We start from the raw sequence: 19,953 nt of genomic DNA, 5'->3' as shown, positions 1-19,953 counted from the left end.
TGCGCTCTAGTGCCCCACCACATACAGCTGGTGCCCCTCTGCCCCTCAAACATCCTGAGTCCACCACTGTGTGAGACGATGGCTCGTGGTCAGAGGGACAGTGTAGTCCTCTTGCAGCTTATGTTTTGCCGGTACCACCCTGTGGCGTTCACAGGACGATGCACTAAAGGACTATACTCAGTACTGGACGTCATATATTTAGATGCAGGCAGCAGCACATTCATTTGTAACAGTGTACACACAGTTTCACTGGAACTACTAGAGTAGCTCCATAGCTTTCCTTTAATCATGAGTTATTTGACAGCCTGTGGCAATCAGTATCTGTGGTAAGTGATTTTTAGTAGGTCAATGTTTAATTCACTGCCAGGAGGTTTTATGGGGCAAGTTTCTGCTTTACAAACGTTCAGAGTTGGATTAATATGAAGGACAACGAGGTTTGGGGTTTCCATTCATATTGAAGCTCCATGCTGGTCTTCTGACAGTCAGACACACTGATTTGACCCACTTTTTTTTTGTTTTACCTGTAATTCACTTCCAGAATATTTTAAAGGCAAGTTTCTACCTGAGAATCCTTCAAGGTTGAGATGAAGTGTTGTCAGTTGTTTTCCACTCCACTGTAGACACGGTCAGCTGCCTGTCTTTGCGTCACAGCCTCAGTATGTCTGCGCTCACTTGTGTGTATTAGTGAGTGCCTGGTTTCCTGTATGAATACTTAATGCAAACCACGTGGTGTAAAAGCAGACTGCAGCTTCTTTTGTTCAAATCAATCAAACCAGAGACGGGCAGAGAGCTGCTGAATCAGGAAATCACCGGTACATTTATTTATTGTTAGCTTTATCGAATTACAAATAACATTTTTTCGAAATCACAAAGGCTGTACGTATGCTACACGTAAAGCGTATCCAATGAAGAAAATAATTCAAAAGTTTGTATTGTAGCATCGTTTCATGTAACGTGTCTTTATTTAGATTCCTGTTAGCTTACAGTAGCGAGGTAACGTTAGCTTAATGAAGACTATCTGCCAGCTATTTAGCTAATTTTACACTAATCATTCAACTTATTTCATTCTGGGTTCGATAGAGTTATCCACTTCTGTGTAGCATACCGACTCTATGTGGCTCGTTTGTTTAGCAGCTAGCTCTGTAACTTTACAAGTTGAGCGTTAGCACGTCAGCTAGCTTGCTACCCAACCATTATGTGAACAAAGAACGACAGTGGTTAGCTGCTTAGCCTAATGATGCTAGCAGCTTGCTACCAGACGGACACCGGTACACGCTTTAGTTTGCCGTTTGGTTTCTGGTTTCTTTCCATTGGTTACTGACTAAACTGCCATTGAAGATTCTCATTTAAGACAACAGGGCAATTTTCATTTAATTGCCGGTTCTAGACAATAGAGGCAACCAGGGCTAATGTCACTTCAGCTTATAATAAACTTGCTTAGTTTAGCTTAGTTCAAGCCGTTTAAAGACACATACAGTGTTCTGGTCGGTAGCGCTAAGTATGTGTGTGTTTACAGGCAGTAAAGTCTTTTTTTACTTTGTTTACTTGTTGAATTTCGTAAAGTTAACGAAAAGCAGAAGTGTGGAAGTTATTGTGTAGCCAATGTCCATTCTTCCACAGCCCGTTCATGACTTGTAATCGTTGGTGTCTGCAGTATTTGATGTGTTACGTGTGTTATATTAGCTTTCTTTCCCATGTGGAGCATCTTCATTGTGCCATACGTTATTTTTTTTTATCTTTGATTGTCTCGTATCCTTCGTGTGTTTTGTGTTCTTCAAACATGAATGCTCCTGTAATTGATACTGTGTAGACCTGCATCCTAAGTTAACTATCACAGCATTATATTTTGTCATGCTTTATGTAATATCTATTTGCTCACAGTATTTCTCCTTGCTGTGGCCCAGTATCTCCTTAGAGTATTAGTTTCATTGTGTTGAGTTCAAGTACAGTTAGTTTTAGTTACAAGTAATTGTTACATCCTGTATAAACTGATCACTGTCTCTTTCCCACACAAACAGCTTCTGATTGAAAAATGCCACGTAAGAAGGTGACAGATGTCTCAGGTAACGGAGGGATGAAAAAGAAGAGGGTCAGCGGCAAAAGGAAAGAGAGGGACTTCAGCAGCGATGATGAATTTGACTTTGAGCAGGAGAACAACAAGAAATCTGGCAAGCCTTCCACCAAGTCTGGTCTCCAGCCTGTTACTGTGGCAGATGACGTCAAAGAGAAAATAGTGGGTTTGAAAACAAATAGTTTTTTCTGTCTCTTCAGAATACTGTCCGAAGTGTGTCTGTTTAAAATCTTTCTTTAATTGATATCTTCTCATGGGTCTCGTGATTTTGTCAGTTACAATTCAGAATATTGAATTATTACTTCAGTACAATAAATGTCAGCCAGCAAGTCAGCCAGTTTTTTAATGTCGTGTAGGATATCCTGAAAGTTGACATGGAATTACATTTTCTTTATCTGTTATCAGCTTTCTGATGAAATATTGTGTCAAATAAGTGTCCCCAATGTAAGAATGTTCCTTCCAAATCACACATTCTGTGATCCAGCTGTTGTGGATATATTTGCTTTATAAAAAAAAATATTATTATTATTATTATTGTCATTGACTTCATTTTGTCCTTTCTACAGAAACTTGAGTGCCCAAAGGTAAAAGGTCAACTACTCATCTTTGGAGCAACCAACTGGGATTTGATTGGAAGAAAGGAGGTGCCTAAACAACAAGGTAGAATATTTTTTATGTCAAGTAGCTGGGTCATGTTTAGAGTAGGATGGATAGCTGTGTCTGTTGACGTTCCCTTTTTATCAGCTGATGCATCTTAATTTATGATTTCCGTGCTTAATTAGTATATGAACTATCACAATAACATGATTATCATAAGTCATTTCAATTTTATGCCCATATGATTTCAAAATTCATGACAGAATGTGATACACCTGTACGATCTCAATCAGAATGTGGTCGTCACTAAAGTTGTGATGCAGTGTAATAAATGTTGACCTCCTATTATGAGCTTTTTGGTGGTACCTGTCTTAAGTTATAGGACACAATTGGAGGTTTTCTTTGAGCCCTGAGTGGAGTGTAGATCAGATGTAGACGGTTTTTCAGCCAGACAGAATCAATAAAAGATTGATCAGGTTTTCTAGTGTGTCAGCAGTAGAGAATGAAATGACCACACATTAGATGTACCTGTGTCTCTTTGTTTGGGATGCACAGGCCACATATGTGTTAATCACAGTCAGATCCCATTAATTTACTGTGACAGTAATGTCTTTTCATATGTATGCATGTTCTGTGCTGCCCCCCTGCAGCTGGTCCACTGATGCCTTGGGCAGGCTGTGCACTGTGTGGTTCAGTCTCTGCCGCACTTCTCTGGTACACACTGATAAATCTGCTTTGTTGAGATTTGAGGGGGAGGTTGGGGGTGTCAGCAGGAGCAGCTGCATGGACAAAAACCATCTTGGGGGGTGGGGGAGATGCACAAAAACCATCTCAAGGGGGGGTGAGAGGCACAAAATCCATCTCAAGGGGGGGTGAGATGCACAGAAAACATCTCTAGGGGGGTAAGACACTGTGCTTAGTACCAAAGCACCAAAAAATGCAATTCTTTTGTAGTTCACTTAGGCTGAAATTATACTTGACGTAATGTTGTCATCAGGGGGTGTACACGTGGGCTCTATGTGGAGATCCACGTATCTCCATTTTGTGTGGTCACTACGTTACAACAAGCTCGGTATACATCTGTGCACGCCTGGAATGCAGACTCCAGAAGGTAGTATAAACAGTACTACATCTCTGTGTATGCATCCATCTGGAAGTATATTCCAGGCCTTTCTTACATTATATAGCTCAGCTGACAGATGTCAGTAAAGCAGGTCTGTCCCGTTCAGTTACTCTGAGCAGAGAGCACAGAGCCACAAAACTGCTTTCACATGACTGAATAAATGAGCTGACTGTACACATCTGATCACTAAGGTTATCAAACGCATCGAGACTTAAGGACTTTTTCAATACCATGTGTTTAAAACCAGCTGTGTTTTAATGTGTGGTCTTTCATGTTTCCAGCTGCTTTCCGCAACCTGGGTCAGAATCTGTGGGGTCCTCATCGCTACGGCTGTCTGAATGATGTCCAGGTTAGCTGTGTGGTGTCTGGTTCCTGTGCTGCACACAGTCTCCTCATGACCACTGAGGGCAAGCTGTGGAGCTGGGGTAAGTAACATGCTGCATTAGGGTGCAAATGATTTCCTGCTAAAAGTATTGTGTAAGCCACATCCACAAAGGCTGCAGGTTTATACCCAGCAAATACAGCTCTGATTGCTTACTGTAACTAAGTAACCAAGTGGACGTGTATGCAGATTTGTGAGAGTGGAAGCAGTTACTTATCAGCAGTTCTTTGTTTGTGGCTTGCTCAGGTCGTAATGACAAAGGGCAGCTGGGTCATGGTGACACCAAACGTCTGGAGGCTCCCAAGCTGATCGAGGCCCTCGCAGATCATGTGATTGTTGCTGCAGCCTGTGGACGCAATCACACCCTGGCTCTCACAGGTAGGCTGAACCACACTGTAAGTTATCGTCAGGGGTGCTTGTGTTTTTGCCACAGCCAAACAGTTATTATAATCATCGGATGTCGTCATTGGTTGGAATGTAAACCAGCATATTCAGTGGAAAGGTCGAGTGATTGTTTCTTTATTGCCAAATCTTGGTTACTTGAGATCGCCGATAGGTGATCTAATCGCCAGTGGGAGTAGGAGCACCACAGCATGCCAGTGGAATGTCGGCATGGATGACATAGGCTTAGTGTCAAATAAACTAGTAACATTTTGGGTATTTGGGGATATTATGCGTTTTACCTAGATACCAAAAGGATACCACACAGCCTGTCTGCAAGCTGTGTAAAAGATGTGAATCAGTAAGGACCTTTTTTAAAGTCTGTGTCTGTTCTTGGTGAGACCATATCACAGCATCATGTTCTGTGAAACATTATTTCTAATATCACAATCCAAATCATATGCATAACGTTAACTACTCTTACTGAGTGCAGAGCAAAGGTTTTGTGAGCAGGCATAAGGAGAACGGAGATGTGTCAGAACTGGTTTGTAATTAAGGATTTGAAATTCACTTGCTAATTGTATATTTCTATGGGGCTCAGCGGGCCGATAGGCTGCCCAACCAAAAACATCTTGAAATGCACATATGTGTATGGCACATATAGAATGGAATAAGTTTATTGTCCAGCTGAAGCAGGAAAATATAAACACAAACATGTCCACAAGATTAAAAACAAAAACATCACATTAAAGATCTCTTGATTTTACAACAATCCACCCATGGTGTCCAGCGTACACTCATATTTAAAGGTGCCTGTAGTTGGTTGATCACATTAATTGATTCTAGAGATTATTAGTTCATTTGAGATCTGGTTGTCTGGTAAAATTGCCTTTAATATTGGTGGAAGAAAAAACAATTGTCAATTATTACTTGAATCGTCAATATCCAGTCCGATCCCCAATTGGCACAAGCTTTTACTCTGGGGTCATAATAATTCAGTACAAAATGAGTTTGATTGTATTAGTCATCACTGGGACAGAAATGGTGGAGTTGACTTTTCATTAGTCTATATTTTGAATGTATTGAAAACAACAGGGGACAGAATGTAAGAGTTGGTATATGCTGCTGTGTTTGCTGACGTCAGTCTTTCTCCTCAGAGGATGGCACTGCGTACTCTTTTGGTGAGAACAAGTTGGGCCAGCTTGGCCAAGGCAGCCAGACTGATGCAGTCCTCAGCCCAGCACCGGTAAGACATCAGTGTCACACCTGGCACACACTGTGGACCCAGGGAACACACACTTCATATGGATACACACTTTAACATATTATCAATATTTCTGCTCAGTGTGGTGGTGTAGCAGTCAGAATCAGGCATATCAGATAACGTTGATACAAGGCAGGATGGATCCATAATTTCATGTTGTTAAGCCCAAATTCTGACCCTACCATCTGAATGTCAACCAGGCAACGTTTTCTTTTTGTGAAGAAAAACTTTTGTGATTCCAGTGGATCTATACTACTCAGGTTGGTTGTAGCTGTTAATAATGTTGCCAGCGATAAGCTATTGTCAGATTGCATTTTAAAAACTGAAACTGAAGCTAGATTAGTAGTAGTGGTGCTTCCATAAAGTATCACAGATGTTATCAAACAGCACAGGAGATCAGGAGTAACTTCACAACAACACTCAGCCAACACAACCATGTCACTTCACATCCCCTGCAAGTAGTTAGTGTAACATCCATGATGGACTGATGTGTCACAGCCTCTAACAGCCATAACTGTAGTCATCACCACAACAATAGCAACACCCAAAGCTACATGCATGACAAACTTACTAGCCTGACTGGGTGTCTTAACATTAGCTTTAATGATGCACACAGGTTGAGTTACATAACATGACATTGCCAATTGCCAGTTGTGGTGACAGTCACAAATATGGTTAAGAAAGAATGCAAAAAGTGATTTGGAGGTAACACAAAAGTAGATGATAGTACAACCCTGTGACCTTGCATAGGCTTCACAGTGATCTGTTAGTGCACCATATGTACAGTCTACTTTCTGTCTCTCCCTCTAGATTTCATACAATGGCCAGCCCCTGGTGAAGGTGGCTTGTGGTGCAGAGTTTAGCATGGTGGTGGACTGCAAAGGAAACCTGTACTCCTTCGGCTGCCCAGAGTACGGACAACTGGGTACGCTCACAGTGTGCAAACACATCTGTTGTTTTTAATATGTCAGCTTTGTTTTAAGTGTGTTGAGTGAAGTTTTCCAAAGAAAGCTTATTAGAGATGTTTTGCCACCAGCCCCTGCACATTTCATGTGAGGTCATTAGGAAACAGTTTCTTCTCAGTCCAACTGAGAGCGCTGACAAGTTGATTTCTACACTGCTCTTTTTTTATGTGACGTTTCATGTTAAAAATGCAAATGTCAGCTGATAATATCAGGTTTAAAAAATAGACATCACCAACATTAGTATCAGCCTTAAAAGTATAGTATGGGTCAGGTCATGCTGTTTTATTTTTTTTTATATATTTGTATCTCATTGCAGGTCACAACAGTGATGGGAAATTCATAGCTCGTGCCCAGCGCATCGAGTTCGACTGTGAGCTCATCCCTCGCCGTGTCGCCATTTTCATCGAGAAGTCCAAGGATGGCCAGGTCATGCCTGTGCCCAACGTGGTGGTCCGAGATGTGTGCTGTGGTGCTAATCATACGGTGAGGAAATATGCTCATCACTCTCATTAGAACCAACTCAAATTACACAGTAACGGGTGCTACTGCAGTGACTTCATCCATTACGCAGTGTCACACTGTACAGCCCTGCTCACAAGCACACAAACAAATGCCATTATCCTTTACACTGAGTATTTAAACTTTGTGTGTGTGTGTTCGTATGCTTGCATGCTTAGCTGGTCCTGGACTCTCAGAAGCGAGTGTTCAGCTGGGGTTTTGGTGGTTACGGCCGTCTGGGTCACACGGAGCAGAAGGACGAGATGGTTCCCCGACTGGTCAAACTGTTTGACTTTCCTGGACGTGGTGCCAGTCAGATCTGTACAGGCTACCAGTGTTCCTTCGCTGTTAGTGAGATGGGTAAGAAATAGGGTTGAGTGAGCACTGAAACTAGTATCTGCAACAGACCAAAATTTGACACAGATTGATTTAATGTCAATTGGTACTCGGTAGAACTTACATAATTCGGTCATTACCCTTTAAAAGTGCCGACTTTGGTACCCAACCCTAGTTGTAAAGGAAATCCTCATTTGGGTATCTGACTGGATTTTATTGATTCAAGTTCATAATTGAGTTAATTAATAATACATTTAGCAACTTCTGATCAACTCATATCAATTTCACCCTTAAATGAACAACTTCTGGTTAGTTCCACACTCTGATGTTCAAGCAAATGTTCTAAATACAAAATACCAAATGTGAAGTCAAGTCTAAGCAACATATTGAATAAATGATGCTGAATGTGTGCTCCTGTAGATGTCTGATCTCCTGCTGTTTTTTCAGGGGGGCTGTTCTTCTGGGGGGTGACAAACACCTCCAGGGAGTCAACCATGTACCCCAAAGCTGTGCAGGATCTGTGTGGATGGAAGATTCGCAGTCTGGCATGTGGGTGAGTAGTGACATTACTTGTTAGCGCCTCTCTGTGCCATGGTGAGTGTTTTTTGATTTGTGTGGAGGTCATTTTATTGTCTTGCCCTAAAAGGATGTCTCACCAAGGATCAGATATCTGATTATTGATGTATCTAAAGCCCGTATGCTCCACTACTCTACAAAGTATATCATTCAGGGGGGTTTCAGGCATTGTTAGAACATCAAATAAGCAGTTTGAAGCATACTGTGATATTGAGGCTGTCGCACACACACTACCTACATACAAGGAGACGCTGTAATATACAGCATGTTTACATAAGACATATGTGCCCTCATCAGCACCAGATATGCTGTTGGTGAGGGAAAATGTTTGTCCTTTAGGGGCTGGCGAATGACTATACATTTTCCAATCCCCATCTGTAATTCCATATTCATGTTTGTGTTTGTACAGGAAGAGCAGTATTGTTATCGCTGCAGATGAGAGTACGATCAGCTGGGGACCGTCACCCACGTTTGGAGAGTTGGTAAGACCCGAGAGCTCAGTAATGGCTTAGTCATTACAAGATTCACTGTTCTTCATTCAAAAATGGTACTGTTACACTACACTGGTGACGGATAAGTTGGCTGTTCTAACAGTCTCACATTGTCCTTCAGGGATATGGAGACAACAAACCCAAATCATCCACCACTGCCCAGGAGGTTAAGACCTTGGATGGAATCTACATTGAGCAGGTAAATGGACATGTCAATCAAAAGCTCTGATCAGCTCCTATAGGAGAGAACTTCTAATACATCATACATCACTTAGTGAGTCCACACCGATCATCTGAAATTGAAAATGCAGCCGTTTTCTCTCCACACTGGCCCTTAAATAGCCAACTGTAGTCTGTATATGTGAACTCACTCACATAACACAAAAGTTGTTGTTGTGTTTTGCTTGCCTTTGACTCACAGAATCTAAAATTTTAGCACTGATCTTCATCTTGCCAATGGTTTTTGAAGATGGCTGACAAAAAGCCCCAGATCAGAGGTTGATGACTATGTGTGAACTGAGCACCCAGAGCAGGCATGTCACTGACGTCAGCTGGATATCTAGCAAGTCAAATATGTGGTTGAGTCGCAGACAGGTCAGGGAGCCAGAAAATGAGCTACAGCCAATGAGCAGACCGTCCACTCCTTTCTCTCTCTGCAGCAGGTCTCTAAATCCAGATTTATTATCCATTTGTTTGTATGGAGCTGGCACAATAACAGCCTCAAGTTTCTACACACTCTTCAGTATTTGTTGCCATGTTGTTCTTGCTGAACCACCATATGAGCAGGCAGTTTCACGTTTTCAGTGTAAAAGTGGTGCTTGCCCCTGCGCATTCTAATCCATTCTTTTTGTTTTGTTTTTTTACTGCATATCAGCACAAACAGTCCAAACTACATCCCACTCAACACTGACTGTGTGGGGTTATCAGCAACAACTTTATTCACTTAAGAAAGGAGTGTCATGTTCATCTTTTTACTTTTGCAGGTGGAGATGGGCTATTCTCACTCTCTGGTTATTGCCAGACAGGACACTGAGCAGGAACAGGAGAAACTGAAAAAGCTGCCCGAATACAACCCCCGAACAATCTGATTGGGCCTCCAACAGCAACATCTCAATCCTTTTCACTGGAGCAGAGACCAGCAATGCTCAACAGGAACAGCTGCTGGTCTCATGTATCAGTGAGATGGTTAGGGTTAGTTTGAAGGATCTCCACACACCTCAGCTGCCAGCAAACTGGCTCTACACCAATTTGGACACTGAAATCAAAGAAAATGGGACTGGACACAAACAGATCCTCTGGATGCTCCAGCGCTCCCAAAAAACGGACAGAATATCTCTACTTTCCACCTCGAGTAAACCTGCAACAGTTTACTTGGAGCACTTCAACCCTAGCGGAGTAGTGCTTCCCAAAAACCCTTTTCTATTTTGTAATACAGCCAAACATTCATTTTTTCATGTATCTTGTTCTGTTGTCTTTGTTGCAGTATTTGAAATGATAAAGTTGTCACAGTTTAAGGGTGCTACAGCAGGACCCTCAGTCTTTTCCCACTGAGGGCTTTTCAAAGACCAATACTCCATATCTGTGCCTTTTTCTACATGTATGTTCAGGATATGGAAGTCTTGTTTGTGTTGTTCAGAGGATCAGTTAATCAGTCTGATTTAGTGTATATGACAGTATCCAGCTGCCACAGACTACAATCAGGACTGGAACATGACACTCTGAGTTAGTGCACTCCACCTAATGTTGCATTCCATTTGTTGTCGTCTTTAGTGTTTGGAGCAAGGATGCACACCTCAGTCCTTCCAAGACCACCGTGTCTACTAGCTCTTGTCTTTGCTCATTTGAGTAATAGTAATTATTACAACACTCTAAGTGGTTTTACAAGCAGGTCAGAACTTTTACAACCAACAATGCAATATGTAGAAATGGTTCAGTGTATTAAGATGTGCTGAAACAAAGGCTTGTCCTTTTTTAAAAAAAACAAAACAAACAGCAGAGGTGTTTTCCTACTTGTACTGCATTCTTTTTTTATGGTGAAATTTCTGTGGGTTACATTGTTTTTTCATTGAAATGGTTAAATAAAGATTCACATGAATTGATATTTCTTCTCGTCAACCCTTGGGCTGTAATGGTACCATTTACCTCAGTGTGCTATCATCTACGCGTTAGTGGTTTGCAGAAAGATTAACTGCCAATATTTTATCCTGGCTATTGGGCTGTTACCAAAGGCATTCTTATCTAACTACTCAATCTCTTCTTCTCTGATACTCCTCTCACACAGTCTGCCAAGTCGGGAGCTGTTATTTTTATATGTAGGGGCGGGGAGGTGGGCGAGGTTGATGATGAAAGCAGTTGCCTGCCTCAAGACCTCCTAATAGTACAATGTAACTGCAATAGCTAAGTTTCAACCTGTAGAGGGCAGGCCCTATGCATATTATATGCATATATTTAGCTCAGTTTGAAATTGTGATATGCAGTGAACTAACATTAATATTGTGTCCAAACATGTAACAATGCAGCCAGTAAAAGGTGCAAAAAATGTGCTAATTTAAAAAAAATCCTAAATCAAGTTATTTTTTTTTTATACAATTAATAAACACTTTCACATACTAAAGTTTTAAGGAAATTAAAATAATCTACAGTATAGACCTGCACTTTCTCATATACCCTCTGAGCTCCCAGTCCAGACTGCTACATACACAGCTTACTGAACTAACTAGTGGTTAATGACAGCTACAGTTAGCAGTGGTTACTCTGGGGATATGCTGCCCTCTATTGGTTTGGAGTACGAATTCAATAGGTGGCCAATTCTTACATATTCACCTTCAAACCTTGACAACACCAAAATATTAGTTAAACATTTGTTAGTCCCAGTTGTTAAAACGCATCTCCTGAAACCACAGCTCAATTTTTCAGTAGACCATTCTGTTGATTACTTTTGGCTTTCTTTAATACTAAACATATGCAAATAAAGATGGGGGAAAAGAAATATCAATAAGATGACTCTTATTTAATGTTAATGTCTGTATTCAGATAGAACAGGCTATGCACTTGCAAATTGTTTCACCTCAGATCAGAGTAATGTGTAACACTTGTGAAATGTTGTCATGTGTGCACGGTCAGACTAGTATATCATTATTTTATAAATGGAATCCTGTTGGTAATCCTTTTTTACTGACTTCATCTGTAATCTACTTACAGCTTTTTTTCTGCAACTTTACTGGAATACAGGTACCTTTTTCTTTTGTACACTATGTAATCCCATTACATGTATTGTTACTCCCCAAGCCTGAATATCACTATTAATTTAACCACGGGTGTGATCAATTTTAACAATACATCAAAATACTGTTTGAACATGTGTTTTGGCTTCATGAGCCCATGTAACATGTTTAAAAATACATTTCAATTTCAAGGTACATACAGTATAAAGACTGATGCCATGTATCATAAATATTGCATTGACACATAGTATCACAAGAGGATACAATGCACCTGTCCATCCAATAAACTCAAATTGGGCAAAACTCACAAGCAGCTTCCCAGTGGCAGGCTGAAAACTATTAGTTGATACTGCAACATTGTTAAGAGTTCAAACCAGAGCTGCACAGACTTCATTAGAATTACTGGATCGCCTTCTTCTGTACTCCCCAACTGCTCATTTTATTCCCCAACACAGCAGTCGGTCACCTGGGGCCTCTTTTATGCTCTGACAGATTAACAGCTGAGAAGTAAGAAGCCAGTTGGTAATGAAGGTGTGGCATTTTCAAGGCCAGTATTTAGGTTAACAAAGTGAATTAAATATTGAGATTTGCAATAATGTGATTTAGAATTTCTTTGCTTGGAGTTGAAAGTACAGAGTTTTGTTTTTGATGCATAAGCTTGGAGTTTTCAGAGTTATGTCCATGGTTCCAGTCTTTGTGTGTATATGATGAAAAAAAAAAGTGTAAACCCAGCGTACAGTTGTCATCAGAGTAGACCGCTAACCTGTGAGCCATGTTGGTCCTGTTACACAGCAACTGGAAATTAAAAGAAATTCCCTGGACAAGCTTCTGTACTGTAAACAACATTTATTTAAATGTACAAAATCTGATGGATTATCATTTTAATCTTCATCTTCCTCCTCCTCTTCATCCTGGTTGATCTGGAAGTAGCGGAGCTCGTAGCTCTCCTTGGTGTTTGCCACCACGCGCAGCCAGTCACGAAGATTGTTTTTCTTCAGGTACTTCTTTGTCAGATACTTCAGGTATCTGCACAGCAGGAGACAAAAACAGTCAGTCCTTCATAGCTCTTCTGAAAGTGATTCATGTGAAAGTGAATCTGTCGGGACAGAAAGTTACTCTTTTAATCAAAGTTTGAACAGACTGCTCTATTAGCTTCACATCATTTCACCTCCATTATCATATCTTCTATTATTCACTTGCCTTTAATTATAATTTACACCAACACAGGAAATATAATACAATCCATGCAACAAATACTCAAACTTGTCTGTCATGTTTACACTTCAAATTAAGATTCAGTTTACTGTGACAGAAAAGCAGAACATCTGAGAAAAGGAGAAACCAGATTCAGGACTGGAATTTCAGATGGGTTATGTACTTTTCTGCTGACGGAACTAATATTTGTTTCAACACTATTCAAGTGTCAACCTGACGCACTGAATGTCATAACAAGACAGTGTATCATTGCATGTATAACATGGCCATAGTCTTATCGTGACATCAATAGCTTCACAGTTAGTGATGCAGATATCAATTTCTCTTCTAACTCTCACCAGGAAAGCACATAAAGGTTGATATCCCAAAATATCAAACTGTTAAATAAGAAATGTCCAATGGAAACACATCATTAACAGCTTTTCGCTTGTTTATCTACAGTAGATGTCTCAGTTTCTCACAGCACAGGGTCAAACTTCTGTCAACAACAACATGTATATTATGCATGTGTTTTAACACTGGTAAACCAACTAAAAGCAGCTGACTCTTCTTCCAGTGGAAGCAGCAGATCATATACCTCAGACTAAATCATGCAGGCTTCAAATTCTTAACATTCTGAACTAGAAAATTTCTCAAGAAATTTTAAGCGTGCCTGATTTTTGGTGCATATCCTGGTACCAATATTAGCAGTACCAAGAGTACTGAGTAAGTAGAGAGACAGAAAGGACCAGAGAGGGCGACACACATACAGAGGCAGAAAAAAAACTGTTGCAGAGGGACAGACGGAGTGATTTACACATTCAATTATCCAATCACGATCAGTCAGCTTTGTGGTACTGGGAGATACTGGCAGAATGAGACCTCTTATATTGTCTGACAAACACCAAGTTTCTCTGCCTTTACCTGATGAGGAGAGGATGTGCTAGAGCTTCCATCCTATCACACAGGTTAGGGTCCAGCGTTTCCCATACATAGGCTTGGGCATTAGTAAAATAGAGTAACTTTAGAGATGTGCAGGACACAGTCTTTAATTTGAGTTAAACAGCTAACGGTAGCTGTCTGTTTGATATGAAGACAAGATCTGGAAACGTGTGATTTAGTGGATTACATCGTTGGAATCTGTTCTGTTTACATGGACGATGAGCTGTTCTGTGGCTGAACTGGCCAGGATTACTTCTGTTGCTCATCCCGTGCCATTGTTACATGCCACTCTTACAAACCATTAATGTTTGTGCATATTCCCGGGGTAAGGAGGATCCTAAAGTGTGCGATTTCATTTAATGTATGGATGGACAGTTACATGGCTGGATTATTTGGAAGAGAGAACGCCACATTGGTAAGTACAGTATTAAATAAGGTAACGTTAACAGAATGGTTTCTGTTCCTGCCTGCCTGCCTGGCTGCCTTCAGTGTCCTGTCCCTATCATGGACAAGGCGATGGTGCTGCGTAATATAATGGAGACTAGATAAACTGAAAACGGGTCAGATGGGAGAGGTCTGGCTATGGGAGACTAAATATGACTTGAATGCCAAACTTGTCAGCCTCCGGTAAAATCAGCTGTTCCAATGTTTAAGGTTAGGACAGGGCCACAGAGATTTAACGTCAGCCCATATTTTCTAACCCTGTCGCCAGAGTAATGTGAGGAAGGTATGTCAGGGAGTGGAGAAATACTCTGATGTAACGTTAGTCTGTCAGTCTACGTTGAAAACCCTGATTAACAATGTTAACGTACAGCAGTGACCTGTCTGTGTCAGTGTGTTTACTTTAGATTAAGGAGTAAGCGTAATGTGAGGTATACTGGTTGGTATACCAGTTTCATCAGTGTCACATTCTGCCATGTCATGGCTTTTACAAAACTGTCATTACTGTCCCAAGTGTTTTAGCATATTAGAATACTCAGTCAGAGAGCTAAGCATGTACTCACAGAACTAAAGTTACATCCAGTAACCGTTTTCCTCACTACTGCCAAATGTGGTAAAACAAACAGGTAGAAGGTAAACAGCGCACCCCAATTTCCATCACTAAAGTTTTTGTGGGCCAGGAACATAAAAAGCAGGATGCGCTTCATAAGTCAAGCTCAAGGATGGATCATTAATGATTTCCCACTTCAAAACTAAGTTTGGCCATTTTCCATTGTGTTGGGACAGTTTTTTTTTGAGAATGAGGCTGAAATCAGATCCCAACTGTGTAATGCTAAGTGATCTGCTACAATCGTATGTGTTGTGCTGCATTAATACCTGCAACGATGTTATTTCCTGATCCAGATGGGATATCAGGCTAAAGACTGCATGTTAATACCAGGGGGAAACAGGCACTATGTGATCTTCATTACAAGGGATAAGGCAATTCACTATGGATGCACTGATGTCCTTCAAACTTCTAAGTGACTAAAATGACCTTGCCCGTGCTGATGTTTTAAATGTAATGTTCTGCTGTTTTCCAAATAAGCAGGTGTTAAAGGGTGAACAAGTGCTACTTGCCTTTTGGAGAAGGGCACCTCAGAGGAAACTGTGATCTTGCTCTTGCTCCTCTCGATGGAGACCACACCTCCACCCAGGTTGCCGGCTTTCCCATTCACCTTGATGCGCTCCTGTAGAAAATGCTCCTGAAAACACATCAGTGGAAACATCACGCACACACCACCGGCAGCTGTTTGTACACTACTCTGAGATCTCCTGGTTCAAACTAAATATCTGCAGTTAGTGACAAATATCACATGTTCACTGTGACAGATTACATAACAGGGGTAAATGTAACCGGGGTTTGATATTGTGGGGACACTCACTTCTGTCTGGGTACATCAGCTTTACTATTTCTTGCATTAGATCTGTGGTAAACAGACCACTGAGAACAACTGATGAGCAGTGGACTTACAAAGTTGGCAGCGTCCATGATGCCATCTTCAACAGGGTGGGTGCAGTCCAGTGTGAACTTCAGGACCTGCTTCTTCTTCTTACCACCTTTGCCGGTGTTTTGCTTTTTCTGCTAACAGGACAGAGCAGTTAACACACATACTTCACACAAAGCTAGAGCAAAGAAGTTTCATCAATTAATCGTTACATATAATCATCTTTAACGCGGACAATGCGTTTTCACGTATATTGACAAAAATATGTGGTGCCGCGTCCAGAATAAATCCATTTATTCTGTCCAAGTGTCGCGTTCAGAGGCGCTTTGACCTGCCGATATGAGAAACCATCTAACGTTCTGGTGTCGGAGCTACAAATTAAAGAACGGGCTCAACCATTTACTTATTTAATATAAATTGCTTCTTCAACTAAACCATTAGTGAAGCTTGTTAAACAAACCGCTGGCATGCAATACTCCGGACACGCTATCCGAGTTAACAACGTGGTGAGCTCTGGTAGCTACCGACGCGGTGTAGCCGAGTTAGCGTTAGCTCAGGGGAAGCTGTAGGCCACACGAATCCTCAGCAAGTTACATATGAGCTCAGAAATACACTTTAAAGCCCAACTCAAACATTATGATTTGACCATGACTTCCTACAGCACCGTCGGTCCAATCCGCTCGTTTTCACGCAGGAAAACCGACAATTTGGTGGATTTATCAACACGCGATTTTACTTACAAGAGGCGCCATGGCGGAGAAGCTAGCTGAAAGGAAGATCAGGGTCTGCGCATGCGTTGCATGTACGAGTCAAATGCCGAATTGTCGATTGGATCCGTGCATCCTCAGTGGAAAAGTGGCAAAAATAAAGTGGACAAAGACAGGAAAGGTCCATCCTTTGTAAATATCTGTTTTTATTCCCATTTAAGTCTTGAAGTGAGACTCATAAAAAACATTTACATGATCATTTCTTTGTGTACAGAAATGAATCAATAATATAAATTTGTGTAACTATAATTATATACACCACTGGTAGCATGAGTGTCATGTAAACCGTGTCACCAGTCTTCTGGTCTAGAGATCAGCTGTCCCCCATAAACCATGGTGACATAAACAACCAGAGAGATGGCCACCACTCCACTGTGTGTGTGTGTGTGTGTGTGTGTGTGTGTGTGCGTGTGTGTGTTTTTGTGTGTGTGTGTGTGTGTTTTAGTGTGTGTGTGTGTGTGTGTGTGTTTTAGTGTGTGTTTTAGTGTGTGCCGCCATCTTGGATTTTTAAATGTCCAATCGGACAGATTTCATCAATGGGCCCTAGAGAACAACCAAACCAAATTTCATGCTTGTATCATAATTTGCATGATTTTTCTGTTATCTGCTCCACTATGTGTCAAAATGTCAAACAAACTGCTGTAGCACAGACCTCGCCTGACTGCGAGCAGATGAATTCATCTTGGTTTCTTGTGAAAGTAATAAGGGACTTTTGATTTATGTTGCATCGCTGGTGATGTCATTTGACAGAGTGCCTGGTTAATGTGTGATTAAAACTAGGCTTCTAGGCTTGTTCAAATATTTGAAACCTTTGTCAGATCTATCCTGGTCCGGCTTGTTTAAAGTGCTGGAGACAGAGAGGAAGGATGTCCCACTTGACACTTTAGTGGGATTTAGTGGGGAAGGAGTTCTGATAAATAGGAGGAAGCTGAGATATATTCAATATTTTGGTTAGAGGACTTCATGAGTAAAACTAGTGCTTTGGGCTGGCTTGATTGTCAGTGCTGGGCATAAATCCTAAATTACTTGTAGGATATTTTGGCAGTTGGATCAACTCTATTATCTTGGCTTGTTATTATCATACATAAAATGAATGTGAAAATAGCTCATTTATAATAATCATTGGGATTCATTTAGTCAAAGCCACTAAATGAGCCCTCATATTGAAGATTTGGGTTTTATTATTAAACTCATTCTGCGAAGACCCGCCCTAATCTGCCTCTAATTGGCTTAATTGGTTCCTCTTGTTGGGGTTAGAAGAGTAGCCAATCAGAAGCTTAGTAGGGGGCGGGTCTTCGTGAAATACCAGCTGCATCACCACTTAACCAGCATGGAACCACTTAAATATTCTGTTCCTTAGCAACACGAAATAATAAAGAGGTTAGCAACAGATTTAGTAAGTAAACAGTGTTTACGAACTAAATCTGTTGCTAACCTCTACATTGAACTAAACACATGTAAAGCGATCGTGGACGAACATAACTCAGAGAAGATGTTTAAAAACACATTTCAAGGCAGATTCTTGTGTATTTTCTACAGCATCGGCAGCAAACCGCTTCAGATATGGGATGAAAAGGTAAGCAGCGATTCAGAGTGGATGCTATGAAGCTTATCAAGCTTCCTTAGCTGGTCATGCTAAAGCTAACTAACTATATTTCCCTTGACTGCGCAGCCTTTATATACATCATTTTCTGTGTGTACACAGGCGAGGAATGGTCACATCCAGAGAGTCACAGACAATGACATCCGCTCCCAGGTGTTGGGGGTCGAGGGGGCAAACGTCTGGTGAGTTTGTGTCTGTTGAACTGATTCTTCAGCTCAGGGCAACTCATTAAAGCGCACTCATCTCTTCTCGTCTCTGTAGTACCACCTACATAGCATGTCCTGCAGGCCCCAAGAAGACACTGGGCATCAAGCTTCCCATTCTTGTTCTGATCGTCAAGAATCTGAAGAAGTATTTCACCTTTGAAGTCGAGGTAGGTATATTCACTCTCACAGATGCCGACCTGTTCCATGTTTTGGTGGTATAAACAAGTAAAGTGGACATATTCTCCCATCTTTAAACTTTCAGGTGCTAGATGATAAAAACCTTCGCCGGCGGTTTCGGTTGAGTACCTACCGAAGCACGACGCGAGTGGACCCGTTGCTCTGCACCATGCCAATGAAGCTGGATGACGGCTGGAACCAGATTCAGTTCGACCTGTCGGACTTCACCAGGAGGGCCTATGGAACCAATTACGTTGAGACGCTGCGTGTACTGGTCAGTGCACAGAGACAGATTAGAAACCAGCTACAACTCTGACTGTATTCTCTTTCAGTTGCTAATGTCTGACCTGCTGTTTTCCTCTCAGATCCACGCTAACTGTCGAATTAGGAGAGTGTATTTCTCAGACAGACTGTACTCTGAGGACGAGCTCCCAGCAGAGTTTAAACTCCGCCTGCCTGTCCAGAAGCAGAAAGCCAAGGTGAAACACACACATCCACGCACACACATCACTGCATTTACTTATAACACCACATGTAACTTGTCTTACCCCCCTGTCTGTTTTTTGTGTTTGTCTCTTGCAGCAGTAGAGATTCTCAACTTGCTCTCTTCCCCCGGACCTGATGAGGAGTTTTGATGTGTATGGTTTTCTGCAAAATAAAGTTTTTTTGTCTTCAATTTCAATGCATGCTGTATTTTAAAGACAACAGTATCAATACGACCCAAATAACCAGGATATTCACAATAATCCAGAGACCTACTACTAGAATGAAGGCCCTAAAAATACAAAGAAAAACAGACGAAGCCATTCATCAAATATAAATAATCTTTATCAAACAACACAAATAATCTCAAGTGAAAGGCTATGAAAATGATTTGCATCCCCAAAACATATAATCTTTGATTCCCTTTGGATTTCTGTATACAGAATGAACAGATCAGCAATACATTCATTTCACTAAATGTTGCATCAAACAATCATCCACGAACAAAATGAACTTAAATGGCATAAAGCTGCATCTTCAACTCATTTTCCAAATGCAGTAAGTGCAAGGGTTTCAGGAGAACAAGATAACATGAAAAATGAGCTAGGAAGAATTTTGATATCCCTGTCTTAAGCATAAACACTGTGACTTCATATTTTCCTTCTCGCAATATCAGAAAATTGGACAAGAAGAGTATAAAAATGTTTAATCTGAAAGTAAATAGTAACTGAGGCTGTCAGATAAA

At 41.1% G+C, this 19,953-nt stretch overlaps 3 protein-coding genes across 9 annotated transcripts; 2 read left to right on the top strand and 1 right to left on the bottom strand.

The window, feature by feature from the left end:
- Positions 1-703: 703 nt before the first annotated feature.
- On the top strand, positions 704-10,783 carry rcc2 (regulator of chromosome condensation 2). 3 transcript variants are annotated; one of them, XM_073471094.1, is made up of 13 exons: positions 704-812; positions 2,019-2,233; positions 2,638-2,731; positions 4,073-4,216; positions 4,420-4,551; positions 5,712-5,800; positions 6,629-6,743; positions 7,100-7,266; positions 7,461-7,641; positions 8,065-8,170; positions 8,603-8,675; positions 8,806-8,883; positions 9,668-10,783. In XM_073471094.1, exons 2-13 carry the CDS (start codon positions 2,033-2,035, stop codon positions 9,770-9,772), a joined length of 1,485 nt encoding a protein of 494 aa, XP_073327195.1. In that variant the 5' UTR covers positions 704-812; positions 2,019-2,032; the 3' UTR covers positions 9,773-10,783. The 3 variants fall into 3 exon arrangements, with proteins under 3 accessions (XP_073327195.1, XP_073327196.1, XP_073327197.1); XM_073471095.1 differs by lacking the exon at positions 704-812 and adding an exon at positions 829-876; XM_073471096.1 differs by lacking the exon at positions 704-812 and adding an exon at positions 904-925.
- A 1,951-nt stretch (positions 10,784-12,734) lies between these two features.
- LOC140999991 (large ribosomal subunit protein eL22) lies at positions 12,735-16,746 on the bottom strand. 5 transcript variants are annotated; one of them, XM_073470597.1, is made up of 4 exons: positions 16,713-16,746; positions 15,999-16,109; positions 15,605-15,729; positions 12,735-12,934 (listed from the first exon to the last, which is right to left on the bottom strand). In XM_073470597.1, exons 1-4 carry the CDS (start codon positions 16,722-16,724, stop codon positions 12,790-12,792), a joined length of 393 nt encoding a protein of 130 aa, XP_073326698.1. In that variant the 5' UTR covers positions 16,725-16,746; the 3' UTR covers positions 12,735-12,789. The 5 variants fall into 5 exon arrangements, with proteins under 5 accessions (XP_073326698.1, XP_073326699.1, XP_073326702.1 ...); XM_073470598.1 differs by having other exon boundaries at positions 15,999-16,106; positions 16,713-16,744; XM_073470601.1 differs by lacking the exon at positions 16,713-16,746 and adding an exon at positions 16,619-16,636 and having other exon boundaries at positions 15,999-16,106.
- A 1,485-nt stretch (positions 16,747-18,231) lies between these two features.
- LOC140999722 (cilia- and flagella-associated protein 20-like) lies at positions 18,232-19,313 on the top strand. The gene is made up of 6 exons (XM_073470243.1): positions 18,232-18,315; positions 18,445-18,524; positions 18,604-18,715; positions 18,811-18,999; positions 19,091-19,204; positions 19,308-19,313. Exons 1-6 carry the CDS (start codon positions 18,232-18,234, stop codon positions 19,311-19,313), a joined length of 585 nt encoding a protein of 194 aa, XP_073326344.1.
- Positions 19,314-19,953: the final 640 nt, after the last annotated feature.

This window comes from Pagrus major, chromosome 7, assembly GCF_040436345.1.
Source record: "Pagrus major chromosome 7, Pma_NU_1.0".
NCBI lineage: Eukaryota > Metazoa > Chordata > Actinopteri > Spariformes > Sparidae > Pagrus > Pagrus major.
The sequence above is the reverse complement of the archived record's forward strand: the minus strand, read 5'-3'. Positions and strand labels throughout refer to the sequence as shown.

Bases quoted from the DNA above. Each gene is read 5' to 3' on its own strand.
- rcc2 (XM_073471094.1), top strand. From the start codon at position 2,033: ATGCCACGTAAGAAGGTGACAGATGTCTCAGGTAACGGAGGGATGAAA. The intron at 4,552-5,711 runs GTAGGCTGAACC...CTTTCTCCTCAG, and splicing joins TCACACCCTGGCTCTCACAG to AGGATGGCACTGCGTACTCT. The intron at 6,744-7,099 runs GTACGCTCACAG...ATCTCATTGCAG, and splicing joins CCCAGAGTACGGACAACTGG to GTCACAACAGTGATGGGAAA.
- LOC140999991 (XM_073470597.1), bottom strand. The intron at 15,730-15,998 runs GTAAGTCCACTG...ATGTGTTTTCAG, and splicing joins TCATGGACGCTGCCAACTTT to GAGCATTTTCTACAGGAGCG. The intron at 12,935-15,604 runs GCAAGTAGCACT...CCTGCTGTGCAG, and splicing joins GAGGTGCCCTTCTCCAAAAG to ATACCTGAAGTATCTGACAA.
- LOC140999722 (XM_073470243.1), top strand. From the start codon at position 18,232: ATGTTTAAAAACACATTTCAAGGCAGATTCTTGTGTATTTTCTACAGC. The intron at 18,316-18,444 runs GTAAGCAGCGAT...GTGTGTACACAG, and splicing joins TTCAGATATGGGATGAAAAG to GCGAGGAATGGTCACATCCA. The intron at 19,000-19,090 runs GTCAGTGCACAG...TTTTCCTCTCAG, and splicing joins TTGAGACGCTGCGTGTACTG to ATCCACGCTAACTGTCGAAT.